The 17,210-nt window shown below is 46.7% G+C and overlaps 1 protein-coding gene across 1 annotated transcript in view; it reads right to left on the bottom strand.

The window, feature by feature from the left end:
• Positions 1-17,210, bottom strand: part of LOC143276655 (uncharacterized) — a 49,102-nt gene continuing 31,892 nt past the window's right edge. Inside the window, exons 11-14 of the mRNA XM_076581279.1 lie at positions 16,703-16,816; positions 10,062-10,223; positions 3,577-3,639; positions 1-226 (exon numbers count right to left, since the gene is read on the bottom strand). Coding sequence (XP_076437394.1) covers positions 210-226; positions 3,577-3,639; positions 10,062-10,223; positions 16,703-16,816 — 356 coding nt within the window. The 3' untranslated portion in view covers positions 1-209. The remainder of the gene's footprint in view (positions 227-3,576; positions 3,640-10,061; positions 10,224-16,702; positions 16,817-17,210) is intronic.

The following is a 17,210-nucleotide window of genomic DNA, read 5'->3' as shown; positions in this document are numbered from 1 at the left end:
TGTCAATCTTTTATTGGGCTTTCCATTGAAAAAGTGCATTTCACTGCTGTGTGACGGAGCAAGGTGACGTGGTCAGGCAAGCTGCTCAGCCACAGGACAGCAGGGGCAGAAAACACCGACCAGCACGTGCTGTCCGTGCGGCACGTGTTTCAGCGACGTCACCATGAGTGGGCGGTGGAGGGCTGGTGTCAGTGGCGGAGATGGAAGGGTCAGATCTTCGGGATGTCTGAAACAGTGCACACAGAATCTTCTTCTTCTTCGTTCGTGGGCGGCAACTCTCACGAAAACTCGTATGTACTCGAGTGGGCTTTTACGTATACGACCGTTTTTTAACCCCGCCATGTAGTTAGCCATACTCCGCTTTCGGGGGTGTGCATGTTGTTCTTGTTTTCATAACCCACCGAACGCTGACATGGATTACAGGATCTTTAACGTGTGTATTTGATTGCGTATACACACGAAGGGGTTTCAGGCACAAGCAGGTCTGCACATATGTTGACCTGGGAGATCGTAAAAATCTCCACCCTTTACCCACCAGGCGCCGTTACCGAGATTCGAACCAGGGACCCTCAGATAAAAAGTCCAAAGCTTTAACCACTCGGCTATTGCACCCGTATACAGACAATTAAAGACCGTTACCAGTTTGAATGATTGAAACAGTCCCGAGAGAATCAAAGACCACTCCCGATGGAATGTGTGAAACAGTGCAGAGAGAGAATCAAAGACCACTCCCGTTTGGAATGTGTGAAACAGTGCAGAGAGAATCAAAGACCACTCCCGTTGAAATGTGTGAAACAGTGCAGAGAGAATCAAAGACCACTCCCGTTGAAATGTGTGAAACAGTGCAGAGAGAATCAAAGACCACTCGCGTTGGAATGTGTGAAACAGTGCAGAGAGAATCAAAGACCACTCCCGTTGGAATGTGTGAAACAGTGCAGAGAGAATCGAAGACCACTCCCGTTGAAATGTGTGAAACAGTGCAGAGAGAATCAAAGACCACTCCCGTTGGGATGTGTGAAACAGTGCAGAGAGAATCAAAGACCACTCCCGTTGGGATGTGTGAAACAGTGCAGAGAGAATCAAAGACCACTCCCGTTGAAATGTGTGAAACAGTGCAGAGAGAATCAAAGACCACTCCCGTTGGAATGTGTGAAACAGTGCAGAGAGAATCAAAGACCACTCCCGTTGGGATGTGTGAAACAGTGCAGAGAGAATCAAAGACCACTCCCGTTGGGATGTCTGAAACAGTGCAGAGAGAGAATCAGAGACCACTCCTGTTGGAATGTGTGAAACAGTGCAGAGAGAATCAAAGACCACTCCCGTTGGGATGTGTGAAACAGTGCAGAGAGAATCAAAGACCACTCCCGTTTGGATGTGTGAAACAGTGCAAAGAGAATCAAAGACCACTCCCGTTGGGATGTCTGAAACAGTGCAGAGAGAATCAAAGACCACTTCTGTTGGAATGTGTGAAACAGTGCAGAGAGAATCAAAGACCACTCCTGTTGGAATGTGTGAAACAGTGCAGAGAGAATCAAAGACCACTCCCGTTGGGATATCTGAAACAGTGCAGAGAGAATCAAAGACCACTCGCGTTGGAATGTGTGAAACAGTGCAGAGAGAATCAAAGACCACTCCCGTTGGAATGTGTGAAACAGTGCAGAGAGAATCAAAGACCACTCGCGTTGGAATGTGTGAAACAGTGCAGAGAGAATCAAAGACCACTCCCGTTGGGATGTCTGAAACAGTGCAGCAAGCACTTGAAGGACACCTTGAAGACAAACCTCAAAGCCTGTGACATAGACATCGCTTCCTGGGAAACTGATGCCCTTGACCGCTCTCGCTGGAGGATGCTGTGCTCTAGTGGCATATAGACGTTTGAAAAGAAGAGAACGCTGGCCATTAAGGAGAAGCGTGAGCGAAGGAAGCGGGGCTCAACTTCTGGAGACGTTTTCCCTTGCAACACCTGTGGGAAGTGCTGCGCATCCAGATTCGGCCTCTTCTCCCATATGAGGACACACACCGACAGATAAGCCTGCCTGCCTACTCATCCGTCGGTCCGACGGGATATTCCATCACCGAATCTGTCAGCTTGCTATACAAGATTAACCTCTACTTTCTTCCGAAAAAAACTTGATGCGCTGAAGACTACGTATAGTAAAAATGTTACATGCATCTGTGGTAAGCAGTTCAGCTTGCATCATTGTTTGTTTCACTGTCAGCAGTTACGTACCTTCTTGCCCAAGTATTCCAAAGAGAATAACTATTCTGCAGATGATTTTTGGAAAGTTATTTCTGACAAGGTTCTTGTGGTCGAACTGTCACAGGCATTAATTCATAGCCCAATATTTCTAGATTCCTTTAATGTACTTCAAAATTGTATTAATGGTTTTTAGTTATTATTATTATTATTATTATCAGTTTTGAATTGTTACTGTTAAATGTAATTGCAGGTTAGTTATGCATTTCTTGGTAGTTAACCCTAACCCTAACCTTTCCTCTTTTCCTCCCCCCCCCCAGCCCCCTCCCCGCCACCCGATTTTTTTTATATTCTATTTTTTTTTTTTTTTAATCACCTAATATCAATTATAGTGAAAAGACGCTCAACTAAATAACGAACACACTAAAGCATGACACGGTACACATACTGAAGCATCACACACACACACACACACACACACACACACACGTACGTACGCACACACATACACACACAGGCACGCACGCACGCACGCACACACACACACACACACACACACACACTGAAGCATGACACCGCACTCAGACAGGCAGGCAGGCAGATAGATAGATAGGCAGGCAGACAGACTGGCAAACAGACAGGCAGACAGACAGGCAGGCAGGCAAACAGACAGGCAGACAGACAGGCAGGCAGGCAGACTGGCAAACAGACAGACAGGCAGACAGACAGGCAGATATATAGGCGGGCAGGCAGGCAGACAGACAGACAGGCAGGCAGACAAACAGACAGGCAGACAGACAGGCAGGCAGGCAGACTGGCAAACAGACAGGCAGACAGACAGGCAGGCAGGCAAACAGACAGGCAGACAGACAGGCAGGCAGGCAGACTGGCAAACAGACAGGCAGGCAGACAGACAGGCAGATATATAGGCGGGCAGGCAGACAGACAGACAGACAGGCAGGCAGGCAGGCAGGCAGACTGACAGATTGGAAAACAGACAGGCAGGCAGACAGACAGACTGGCAGACAGGCAGATAGATAGGCAGGCAGGCAGACAGGCAGACAGACAGACTGACAGATTGGAAAACAGACAGGCAGGCAGACAGACAGACTGGCAAACAGACAGACAGGCAGATAGATAGGCAGGCAGACAGACAGACACACAGGCAGGCAAGCAGACAGACGGACAGACAGGCAGGCAGACAGACACACACACAGGCAGGCAGGCAGGCAGGCAGGCAGATAGTCAGTCAGAAAGGCAGACAGACAGTCAGACAGGCAGAGGGTCAGATAGGAAGACAGACAGGCAGACAGACAGGCAGACAGAAAGGCAGGCAGTCAGAAAGGCAGGCAGACGGACAGACATGCAGGCAGGTGTACCTGGGCAATCGATACGTCGGTGCCCATGTGGACCATTACAGGGATCCCACGGTGTCCACTGCCCTGCAACACACACACACACACACACACACACACACACACACACACACACTCACTTTACTGTGTGAGATGTGTGTACATGTATGAAACAGATAATTTACAGTGTGTGATGTGTGTACATGGATGAAACAGAAAATTTACAGTGTCAGAAATGTTGTCTCTTCTCACCTCTGTTCTTTAAAAAAAAAAAATAACTTAAACAACAACACAAGCAACAACACAAGCAACAACCACCTTCACTTGACGTTCCATCATGATGCTGCAACAGTTGACGTCATGTACACACTTTACGTGTTTTGCCGATGACAAACATGGAATAACGAGAAACATCAAAAACAGAACCTGTGACAGTCTGTTCTATCCAACAAAATGTTACTGGCACAAGGTTCTTTAAGACAGAACCAGTAATAATCTGTCACAGGAAGCTTGTTTCTTTGGATGTTTCCTTCTCTTTCATATGCCTGTGTTTTCATTTTCCCCCCCCAGTGTTGGATGTTTTGAGGAGCTGTCGGGAAGGTGGCACCCAGCTGGATGCCCAGTTTAGTTGAGCCAGAGTTTGGACCCCTAAGTTTCGAAAACACTCATGTGTTTGAGGTCTCTGTGACCCGAGTTTTTATTTTTTTTTAAATTTTTATTTTTAATGTTTATATGTAACCACGAGGGGAAGAACGAGTATTCTGTGTAAGTGCTCTGTTTTGGTTTATTTTTCTCGGTATTATAATTTCCGTTCCTGAAAGTGATGACATTTTTTTTTTGTAGGAAATTGAGGTGATTCAGACTATATATTTTTTCTTTATCACTTGTTTTCTGGTTCACTTTCACTTGCGTCATATTCAGTATTTTGGTTGGGTTTCTACATTTTACTTGGCGAAATATGATGGGAAAATAGTATAAGAAAAGGAGGATATGGCGTTGTAATAATCAGTGAATGTGAATGGTTTTTAGCAAGCTGCAGTTTAGGTCAGCACATTGGGAACGTTACTTCAAGATTGAATATTGGAACGAGCGGGTGTTAGGCCTCTGTTCTCCCTCCGCCAGTCTGCTGACTGTTCCCACTCCTGGTCTGATGAGAGGTGTCTCCGGTGGAAAGAGGATGCAGTGTTGCAGGCGAATGTTAATTCCCCAAATTGTGCGTGTTGGTGCTCATGTACGTTTATGTGTATTTGATCGTGTTTTCATATCTGTGAAACTGCATGTTTGTTGAATATCTGCTATGTATGTGTGTGTGCGTGTACGTGTGAACGTGTGTCTGCATGTTTTACATTTATTTGCGTGTGTGTGTGTGTGTGTGTGTGTGTGTGTGTGTGCCTTTTAAATATTATTATTATTCTTAGTAGTAGTATTTTATGTATTTATATCTTTCAAATTTTTTTTTCAAATTTTTTGTTATTTTTACTTTATTTATTTTATTTTATTTATTTCTATTGTTATTTATTCTAGTTTTTATTTTATTTTATTTATTTATCTATTTACTTAAGAAAAGTCATTTTTACTTTATTTATTTTATTTTATTTATTTCTATTGTTATTTATATATATATTTTTTTAATTTTATTTATTTATTTCATTTATTTATTTATTATTTTAATTTTTTTTTAATTAATTTTTTTTCTCAAGGCCTGACTAAGCGCGTTGGGTTACGCTGCTGGTCAGGCATCTGCTTGGCAGATGTGGTGTAGCGTATATGGATTTGACCGAACGCAGTGACGCCTCCTTGCTCTTACTTGGGTTTGTAAAATTTAATGTTGTTTGTTATGGTTGAATTCAAAGACTATAATATAATACTGGCCTGTTAGGCCTCTGTTCGTTTCTCCCTTCCCCAGTCTGCTGACTGTTCCCACTCCTGGTCTGATGAGGTGTCACCGTCTGGCAAGACCCCCCAAGTCTCCGCTGGAAGGTGGACGTAGAGCTGTCACCGTCTGGCAAGACCCCAGCCTCCCCCTGTTACCCTTTCCCCTCCATCCACATTCCTGCCCCTTTTGCCCCGACTTCAGGCTGAGTTCCTCTGTGACACTAACTTCGGGAAGAGAAGGGCGCTTCGACAGCTGGCAAGGTGTGGTCAAGGTTGTCTGAGGAATCAGACCAGAGACTAACGGCCAAGGTGTGGTCAAGGTTGTCTGAGGAATCAGACCAGAGACTAACGGCCAAGGTGTGGTCAAGGTTGTCTGAGGAATCAGACCAGAGACTAACGGCCAAGGTGTGGTCAAGGTTGTCTGAGGAATCAGACCAGAGACTAACGGCCAAGGTGTGGTCAAGGTTGTGTGAGGAATCAGACCAGAGACTAACGGCCAAGGTGTGGTCAAGGTTGTCTGAGGAATCAGAGACTCGGAACGGCTGTGTTGTGGTTGTTTGTTGTTGTTTTGTGTGTGTTTGTGTGCGTTTATTGCTTTCACATCGAACTTTATTCCCTTTTCAATATTTTTTTTGGGGGGTATTAGAATAAAATATTGAAATAAAAATTTATCATTTTTAACTCCCTTGTTCCTGATGTCCTCTGTGTGAGAGGATAGGCCCTTTCCTAACAAGCAGGGCGCGACATCTGGGGGCTCGTCCGGGATCTGTAAAATCATTGTCCTCAGGAACTTAAGGTGGTATTTTCCCCTGTAGTTGTTGGTTTAATTTAGATGTTTTTAGTCGTTAGCGTTGCCGTCCTGATCTGTTAAAGAGGTTTGCTTTGGAGGGGGTCTTTTGGTAATCATGGAGACATCTGCTGCACATGGTGCAGAGGTACCTAGGTGTCCTGTTTGGAGTGACGCAAGTCCCACACTTGGACTGGGTGAAGGCAGGGGCAAGTCGTCTGGTCGTCCAGCTTGTGGAAAAAAGGACGGAGCCAGTGCTTTTAAATCACACAAGTCTCCACAGTCACCAGATCAGAAGTTTCCTTGGATAGGGCAATCTGAAGAGGGGGACTCCAGTACTGCCAGTGCTTTAGAGGATGTTGTGTCGAAAGTTCTCAACTTGTTGTCATTAGAATTATCTACCTTGACGCTCAAGGAATATAGAGGGCGTGAGAATAACAACAACGGTCAGGGCCACAACAGCTGACAGTCTAGTTTCTGTTTGTTTGTTTCTTTTCAGTTATTACATATTCTTCGTTACACACGGGATGTGTTAAGCTTATTATTTGTCCGAGCGACAACGCAACAGAGGAGAATATACGTCGAGGCGAAGAGGAGAGGCGAAGACCGGTTGATGCTCACTGGGAGTACCTTCTCAAGAAAGAAGAGAGTCGTCATCAGAAGCAGCTTTCCGGAAGCGGGAAATTGAGTTGCCAGACAGACTGCTTGTGCTTGATCAGGAAAGAGAAAAGAGAGAGAAAGAAGAACGCGAGAGAAAACAGCAAAGAATAGAGGGTTTGAAACTGATGATAACGATGATATTGACGGATCAGTTTGAAAGGATTGCTGTAGTCCAAGGGTGGGAGGAAAAATCTTGGTCCAACCGTCTTCTGCCTTCTGTTCTATCCAACAAAATGTTACTGGCACAAGGTTCCTCAGACAGAACCAGTATCTGTTCTATCCAACAAAATGTTACTGGCACAAGTTCCTCAGAACCAGTATCTGTTCTATCCAACAAAATATTACTGTCACAAGTTCCTCGGACAGAACCAGTATCTGTTCTGTCCAACAAAATGTTACTGGCACAAGTTCCTCGGACAGAACCAGTATCTGTTCTGTCCAACAAAATGTTACTGTCACAAGTTCCTCGGACAGAACCAGTATCTGTTCTGTCCAACAAAATGTTACTGGCACAAGTTCCTCGGACAGAACCAGTATCTGTTCTGTCCAACAAAATGTTACTGGCACAAGTTCCTCGGACAGAACCAGTATCTGTTCTATCCAACAAAATGTTACTGGCACAAGTTCCTCAGAACCAGTATCTGTTCTATCCAACAAAATATTACTGTCACAAGTTCCTCGGACAGAACCAGTATCTGTTCTGTCCAACAAAATGTTACTGGCACAAGCTCCTCGGACAGAACCAGTAACCTTTCTATCCAACAAAATGTTACTGTCACAATGTTCCTCAGACAGAACTAGTAACTGTTCTATCCAACAAATGTTACTGTCACAATGTTCCTCAGACAGAACCAGTAACTGTTCTATCCAACAAATGTTACTGTCAGAAGGTTCCTCAGACACAACCAGTAACTGTTCTATCCAACAAAATGTTACTGGCACAAGGTTCCTCAGACACAACCAGTAACTGTTCTATCCAACAAAATGTTACTGGCACAAGGTTCCTCAGACACAACCAGTAACTGTTCTATCCAACAAAATGTTACTGGCACAAGGTTCCTCAGACACAACCAGTAACTGTTCTATCCAACAAAATGTTACTGGCACAAGGTTCCTCAGACAGAACCAGTAACTGTTCTATCCAACAAAATGTTACTGTCACAAGGTTCCTCGGACAGAACCAGTATCTGTTCTATCCAACAAAATGTTACTGGCACAAGGTTCCTCGGACAGAACCAGTGACACTCTTCTGTTTCTTCTTCTCGTTCTTCAGATGGACACCGCAATCTCCGTGGTGAAGGCAGCTGTACGCTGCAGGTCCTCCACACAGCCGTAGAGCTTCCGGGTCACTGAAGTGGGGTCGGGACAGTAGCTCTTCCTGAGCATCTCATGGAGGGGGCAGGACTGCAGCAGATGTTAATTTCCAAGTGGATTAATAACGTGAATTTTGATTGATGGATTCATTGTTGATTTGTCTCTGCACGAGATTCAGTGCTATATAAATACCATTATTATTATTATTGTTATTATTATTGTTATTATTATTATTATTATTATTATTATTGTGTGGCTTTCAGTCCCAGAAGGCATTGTGCTGCGTGATCAGTTCGGAGATTGTGTTCAAGTGGTGTTCTGGCGATTGTGGCCAGTCCAGAACCTGAACACTGACACCTGTTTCCGCCTTGTCAGCAGGTAGATAAGGACTGTCCTTTAGTGGCGAAGGAGACACATGAGCTGGTGGATAGATCCACCAATTAATTTGGGGCAAAGTTGATTATCAAGGCCAAGCAGCAGCAGAAATTGATGCAACAGTATCCACGCTACAGGCTGTTCTGTCTAGTATCCACGCTACAGGCTGTTCTGTCTAGTATTCACGCTACAGGCTGTTCTGTCTAGAAACTTACAGACACAATGGCACAATGTTCAATCCAAGCAGATTCTCATTAATAAAAGGTTCCCCAGACCTAACAATAGCGGATAGTTCTATCCAAGCAGATTCTCATTGATACAAGGTTCCCCAGACCTAACAATGGCGGATAGTTCTACCCAAGCAGATTCTCATTGATACCAGGTTCCCCAGACCTAACAATAGCGGATAGATAGTTCTACCCAAGCAGATTCTCATTGATACAAGGTTCCCCAGACCTAACAATGGCGGATAGTTCTACCCAAGCAGATTCTCATTGATACAAGGTTCCCCAGACCTAACAGTGGCGGATAGTTCTACCCAAGCAGATTCTCATTGACACAAGGTTCCCCAGACCTAACAGTGGCGGATAGTTCTACCCAAGCAGATTCTCATTGATACAAGGTTCCCCAGACCTAACAATGGCGGATAGTTCTACCCAAGCAGATTCTCATTGATACAAGGTTCCCCAGACCTAACAATAGCGGATAGTTCTATCCAAGCAGATTCTCATTGATACAAGGCTCCCCAGACCTAACAATAGCGGATAGTTCTACCCAAGCAGATTCTCATTGATACAAGGTTCCCCAGACCTAACAGTGGCGGATAGTTCTACCCAAGCAGATTCTCATTGATACAAGGCTCCCCAGACCTAACAATAGCGGATAGTTCTACCCAAGCAGATTCTCATTGATACAAGGTTCCCCAGACCTAACAATAGCGGATAGTTCTACCCAAGCAGATTCTCATTGATACAAGGTTCCCCAGACCTAACAATGGCGGATAGTTCTACCCAAGCAGATTCTCATTGATACAAGGTTCCCCAGACCTAACAATGGTGGATAGTTCTACCCAAGCAGATTCTCATTGATACAAGGTTCCCCAGACCTAACAATGGCGGATAGTTCTACCCAAGCAGATTCTCATTGATACAAGGTTCCCCAGACCTAACAGTGGCGGATAGTTCTACCCAAGCAGATTCTCATTGATACAAGGTTCCCCAGACCTAACAATGGCGGATAGTTCTACCCAAGCAGATTCTCATTGATACAAGGTTCCCCAGACCTAACAATAGCGGATAGTTCTATCCAAGCAGATTCTCATTGATACAAGGCTCCCCAGACCTAACAATAGCGGATAGTTCTACCCAAGCAGATTCTCATTGATACAAGGTTCCCCAGACCTAACAATGGCGGATAGTTCTACCCAAGCAGATTCTCATTGATACAAGGTTCCCCAGACCTAACAATGGCGGATAGTTCTACCCAAGCAGAAACTTACTGATACAAGGGTCCTCAAAACATGTCCCAGACTGTCGTGTGGGTCCCATACAGGGCATCCCGCCATGATGGGGCCCTTTACAGGTTCGGGTTCGTGTCCTTATGCCGGCTCCACACGTCACACTGCACAGCCAGTTTGTCCACGTCGTCCACACTCCGTCCACTGAAAGAAACGTCATTGTGACGTCATCAACACGTCGTCCACACTCCGTCTACTGAAAGAAACGTCATTGCGACGTCATCAACACGTCACGATGCTCCGTCCACTGAAAGAAATGTCATTGTGATGTCATCAGCATACCAGCCACCGTGGCGAAGTGGTTAGCATCGCGGACTGACGGCTGGGAGGACGCGGGTTCGAATCCCAGCGGAGGTGGGTTTGTTGGCCTGCAGACGGTTCCTACTCAGAGTTGAGAGTGCTGTTGGCTTACATGTGAAGACTGGAACCACACAGTCAAGTATTATCCACTTCACGGATGCGTCTTTGGGTGTGTTGCTCTAACTTCCTGACCAACACCAGGTGGACACTGACAGTAGAAAACTCACCTGTCCGTCACCATAGTAACAAGGTGCATGCTGACAACAGAAAAGTACATGTCATCACTACACAATAACCAGGTTGACATTCACAGCAGAAAATACCTGTCAGTCACCATTGTAACCAAGTGGACACTGACAGCAGAAAACACCTGTCAGTCACCATTGTAACCAGGTGGACACTGACAGCAGAAAACACCTGTCAGTCACCATTGTAACCAGGTAGACACTAACAGCAGAACACTCACCTGTCATCACTACACAGTAACCACGTAGACACTAACAACAGAACACTCACCTTCATCACTACACAGTAACCAGGTGGTCACTGACAACAGAACACTCACCTGTCATCACTACACAGTAACCAGGTGGACACTGACAACAGAACACTCACCTGTCATCACTACACAGTAACCAGGTGGTCACTGACAACAGAACACTCACCTGTCATCACTACACAGTAACCAGGTGGACACTGACAACAGAACACTCACCTGTCATCACTACACAGTAACCAGGTGGACACTGACAACAGAACACTCACCTGTCATCACTACACAGTAATCAGGTGAACACTGACAACAGAACACTCACCTGTCATCACTACACAGTAACCAGGTGGACACTGACAACAGAACACTCACTTGTCATCACTACACAGTAACCAGGTGGACACTGACAACAGAACACTCACCTGTCATCACTACACAGTAACCAGGTGGACACTGACAACAGAACACTCACTTGTCATCACTACACAGTAACCAGGTGGTCACTGACAGCAGAACACTCACCTGTCAGACAAGATACAGTGACCAGGTGGACACGTGTGTGTGTGTGTGTGTGTGTGTGTGAGGCAGGGAGTGGCCACTGAGATGTATTTCAGCTTGTTGTTGTTGTTTTCCTGTCACACTTGACGTAGTTCCTGTCACACTTGACGTAGTTCCTGTCACACTTGACGTAGTTCCGTGTTGCTGGTTTAGTGGTACCGCTCTCCCGGGCAATGGACGCGGCGTGATGTCTGTGCTGTTGTATATCTATTGTCGCGCATCTTCTGGCTTGCTTTCCTGATGATGAAGACCAGTTTCCATTTGATGCACATCTTCTGGCTTGCTTTCCTGATGAAGAAGACCAGTTTCCATTTGATGCACATCTTCTGGCTTGCTTCCCTGATGAAGAAGACCAGTTTCCATTTGATGCACACATCTTCTGGCTTGCTTTCCTGATGAAGAAGACCAGTTTCCATTTGATGCACACATCTTCTGGCTTGCTTTCCTGATGAAGAAGACCAGTTTCCATTTGATGCACATCTTCTGGCTTGCTTCCCTGATGAAGAAGACCAGTTTCCATTTGATGCACATCTTCTGGCTTGCTTCCCTGATGAAGAAGACCAGTTTCCATTTGATGCACGCATCTTCTGGCTTACTTTCCTGATGAAGAAGACCAGTTTCCATTTGATGCACATCTTCTGGCTTGCTTTCCTGATGAAGAAGACCAGTTTCCATTTGATGCACACATCTTCTGGCTTGCTTTCCTGATGAAGAAGACCAGTTTCCATTTGATGCACACATCTTCTGGCTTGCTTTCCTGATGATGAAGACCAGTTTCCATTTGATGCACACATCTTCTGGCTTGTTTTCCTGATGATGAAGACCAGTTTCCAAGTTTAATTGTGGCAGATCCACTTCCTTTGCGTTAGCTGTGCTTGACTATGTGTGTATACATATGTATGTGTACACAACTACATGCATGTATATGAATGTGTATTGTGTGTGCGTGTTCATGTAAGTTTGTGCCTGCCTATGTGTGCGTATGTGTTAAGGTAGCTGTTAGATACACATGTATTTTAAAATGTATGCATGCAGTGTGTGTGTGTGTGTGTGTGTGTGTGTGTGTGTGTGTGTGTGTAGTCACATTTTGGTGTGTGTATGTAACATAGATGTATTGTGTTATGTTAACAAAAAGCGTTTTTGTAAAGCACCTAGAGCAGATTTCTGGATAGTGTGCTATATAAGTATCAATTATTATTATTATTATTATTATTAAGTGATGCACGCATCTTCTGGCTTGCTTTCCTGATAATGAAGGCCAGTTTCCAAGTGATGCACTCAGCTGCACGTGTGGGCGTGGCTGAAAGCCCTGTGTGTATCTGCCATGGCACATGCATCCTCTCATGTTTTTCTCTTGTTCGACCACAGTCTGCTGACAGCTCCGGGGAGTTCTGACCGTGCCTGCAGTTTCCCCGGGTGCATGCAATCAACCTTCCCGAGTCCCCGCCGCCTTCCTGGGTGCCGCAGTCTTCCCTAGTGCCTGGGTGTCACCTGGGTATTACCTTGGTCTTACCTGTAGCCTGGATGTTACCTTGGTGTTACTTGGGTGCTATCTGTCACCTGGTTGTTACCTTGGTGTCACTTGGGTGTTGCCTGTCACCTGGCTGTTACCTGTCACCTGGTTGTTACCTTGGTGTCACCTGGCTGTTACCTGTCACCTGGGTGTTACCTTGGTGTCACCTGGCTGTTACCTTGGTGTCACCTGGCTGTTACCTGTCACCTGGCTGTTACCTGTCACCTGGCTGTTACCTTGGTGTCACCTGGCTGTTACCTGTCACCTGGATGTTACCTTGGTGTCACCTGGCTGTTACCTGTCACCTGGCTGTTACCTGTCACCTGGCTGTTACCTGTCACCTGGATGTTACCTTGGTGTCACCTGGCTGTTACCTGTCACCTGGATGTTACCTGTCACCTGGATGTTAACTTTCACCTGGGTGTTACCTTGGTGTCACCTGGGTGTTGCCTGTCACCTGGATGTTACCTGTCACCTGGTTGTTACCTTGGTGTCACCTGGGTGTTGCCTGTCACCTGGATGTTACCTGTCACCTGGGTGATACCTTGGTGTCACCTGGGTGTTGCCTGTCACCTGGCTGTTACCTGTCACCTGGCTGTTACCTTGGTATCACCTGGCTGTTACCTGTCACCTGGATGTTACCTGTCACCTGGATGTTACCTGGGTGTCACCCGGGGATGTCATTGGGCTGCACCCACTGCCCTCAGCAGGGTGTGCCCTCAGTGTATCCTCAGCGGGATGTATACTCAATGTATCCTCAGTGGTGTGTGCCCTCAGTGTATCCTTAGAGGAGTGTGCCCTCAGTGTATCCTCAGCGGGGTGTGCCCTCAGTGTCTCCTCAATGTATCCTCAGTGTATCCTCAGTGTACCCTCAATGTATCCTCCCTCAATGTACCCTCAGTGTCTCCTCAATGTATCCTCAGTGTACCCTCAGTGTACCCTCAATGTACCCTCAGTGTCTCCTCAATGTATCCTCAGTGTACCCTCAGTGTACTCTCAGTGTATCCTCAATGCATCCTTGGCGGGGTGTGCACTCAGTGTATTCCCAGTGCATCCTCAGTGAGGTGTTTCCTCAGAGGAGTGTGCCCTCAATGTATCCGCAGTGGGGTGTGCCGTCAGTGTAATCCTCAGTGTATCCCCAGCTGGGTGTGCCCTCAATCTATCCTCCACAGGTGTATCCTCAATGTATCCTCAGCGGGGTGTATCCTCAATGTATCCTCAGTGCATCCTCAGTGTATCCTCATGTGTCCTCAGCGGGGTGTGCACTCAGCGCACAGCCCGTCTGCAGGGAGACCGGTACCCTCAGGCTGCCGTCGTCTTTGAGAACAGTGCTCAGGACCACAGTGCTCAGGACCACAGTGCTCAGTACCATAGTGCTCAGTACCATAGTGCTCAGGACCACAGTGCGCAGGACCATTGTGCTCAGGACCATAGTGCTCAGGACCACAGTGCACAGGATCATAGTGCTTAGAACGATAGTGCTCAGTACCATAGTGCTCAGGACCATAGTGCTCAGGACCATAGTGCACAGGACCATAGTGCACAGGACCATAGTGCTCAGGACCATTGTGCTCAGGACCATAGTGCACAGGACCATAGTGCTCAGGACCATAGTGCAAGGACCATAGTGCTCAGGACCATAGTGCTGAGGACCATAGTGCTCAGGACCACAGTGCACATGACCACAGTGCTCAGGACCACAGTGCACATGACCACAGTGCTCAGGACCATAGTGTTCAGGACCATAGTGCTCAGTACCATAGTGCTCAGGACCACAGTGCTCAGGACCATAGTGCTCAGGACCATAGTGCTCAGTACCATAGTGATCAGGACCATAGTGCTCAGGACCACAGTGCTCAGTACAACAGTGCTCAGGACCACAGTGTACAGAACCATAGTGCTCAGGACCACAGTGCACAGGGCCATAGTGCTCAGGACCACAGTGCAAGGGACCATAGTGCACATGACCATAGTGCTCAGAGCGATAGTGCTCAGGACCATAGTGCACAGGACCATAGTGCGGAGACCACAGTGCACATGACCATAGTGCACATGACCATAGTGCTCAGAACCATAGTGCACATGACCACAGTGCTCAGGACCACAGTGCACATGACCACAGTGCTCAGGACCATAGTGTTCAGGACCACAGTGATCAGGACCATAGTGCTCAGCACCACAGTGCTCAGGACCATAGTGCTCAGGACCACAGTGCACAGGACCATAGTGCTTAGAACGATAGTGCTCAGGACCATAGTGTTCAGGACCATAGTGCTCAGGGCCATAGTTCTCAGGACCATAGTGCTCAGGACCACAGTGCTCAGTACCACAGTGCTCATGACCACAGTGCTCAGGACCACAGTGCTCAGGACCACAGTGCTCAGGGCCATAGTGCTCAGGACCACAGTGCTCAGGACCACAGTGCTCAGGACCTATGCGGACAAAAACCGTGAACGGTAGAGGAGGATGCGTGGTAACGCGCAGCGCTAAAGAGGAGGAGTGTGTGAGCGCAGCGCTAAAGGGGAGGAGTGTGTGAGCGCAGCGCTAAAGGGGAGGAGTGTGTGAGCGCAGCGCTAAAGGGGAGGAGTGTGTGAGCGCAGCGCTAAAGGGGAGTGTGTGAGCGCAGCGCTAAAGAGGAGGAGTGTGTGAGCGCAGCGCTACAGAGGAGGAGTGTGTGAGCGCAGCGCTAAAGAGGAGGAGTGTGTGAGCGCAGCGCTAAAGGGGAGGAGTGTGTGAGCGCAGCGCTAAAGGGGAGGAGTGTGTGAGCGCAGCGCTAAAGAGGAGGAGTGTGTGAGCGCAGCGCTAAAGAGGAGGAGTGTGTGAGCGCAGCGCTAAAGGGGAGGAGTGTGTGAGTTCGAGCGGTTGTTTTTGTTTTCATTCTCTCTCCCAAGATATTGTTTGATGTTTGTAAGGTTGGGAAGGGGGATAAAGGGAAATAGTTGTGTGGGGCCGTTTTCTGTTGTTTGTATGTCTGTGTGAGTGAGTGAATACAGTTTTGTATTGTTGATAGGTTTCTTGGTGCTGGCTGCAGTGAGTTTTATTGTTGATAAGTTTCTTGGTGCTGGCTGCAGTGAGTTTTATTGTTGATAAGTTTCTTGGTGCTGGCTGCAGTGAGTTTTATTGATAAGTTTCTTGGTGCTGGCTGCAGTGAGTTTTATTGTTGTTAAGTTTCTTGGTGCTGGTTGCAATGGGTTTTATTGTTGATAAGTTTCTTGGTGCTGGCTGCAGTGAGTTTTATTGATAAGTTTCTTGGTGCTGGCTGCAGTGAGTTTTATTGTTGATAAGTTTCTTGGTGCTGGCTGCAGTGAGTTTTATTGTTGATAAGTTTCTTGGTGCTGGCTGCAGTGGATTTTATTGTTGATAAGTTTCTTGGTGCTGGCTGCAGTGAGTTTTATTGTTGATAAGTTTCTTGGTGCTGGCTGCAGTGAGTTTTATTGTTGAAAGGTTTCTTGGTGCTGGCTGCAGTGAGTTTTATGGAGCATGTGAGGACCAGGGCACCCTGTTTTTACTGTGCTATTTTATAACATTGTGTGGGGTCTGTCCAGGTTGTAGGTGATTCCTCAACCTGTGCTGGTCACGTCACTCAGGTGAAAACTGCCAACGGAAACTCACCTGTCAGTCAACATGGTAACCAAGTAAACAATTACAATAGAAAACTTACCTGTTGGTCACTCTGGTAAACAGGTAGATGCTGACAACAGACGACTCACGTGTCAGTCACCATGGTAACCAGGTTGACACTGCCTAGAGAAAACTCACCTGTCTGACACCGCACACCTGTGAAGCCAGGTGGACACTGACACTGGAAGCCATTCACCTTGTCCACACAGGTCCCTCCGTTCTGACACGGAGAACTGCCACACTCGTTTATGTCTGTCAGAAACAAGGGGGGTAAATGAATGGGTGAGCAAGAAAAACAAAAAAGAGCTAACAAACAATAGAAAGAAAGACAGAAAGAAAGAGAAAAGGAAACAGATATCAAAGAAGAAAACAGACAGGAAAGGACATAAAGATTGAGTTTTGAGGGCTTCGTAAAAGCCTTTCCCCAGTCATTCCTGTCAGCATATCCCTGTGTTTCTCTATCAGCATAGCCCCCTGTTTCCCTGTCCTGTGTTTCCCTGTGAGCATAGCCCTGTGTTTCTCTGTTAACATAGCCCCTTGTTTCCCTGTCAACATAGCCCTGTGTTTCCCTGTCAGCATAGCCCTGTGTTTTCCTGTCAGCATAGCCCTGTGTTTTCCTGTCAGCATAACTGCCTGTTTCCCTGTC

This window comes from Babylonia areolata, chromosome 32 (assembly GCF_041734735.1).
Source record: "Babylonia areolata isolate BAREFJ2019XMU chromosome 32, ASM4173473v1, whole genome shotgun sequence".
Taxonomy (NCBI): domain Eukaryota; kingdom Metazoa; phylum Mollusca; class Gastropoda; order Neogastropoda; family Buccinidae; genus Babylonia; species Babylonia areolata.
This window is presented reverse-complemented; position numbering and strand designations above follow the sequence as displayed.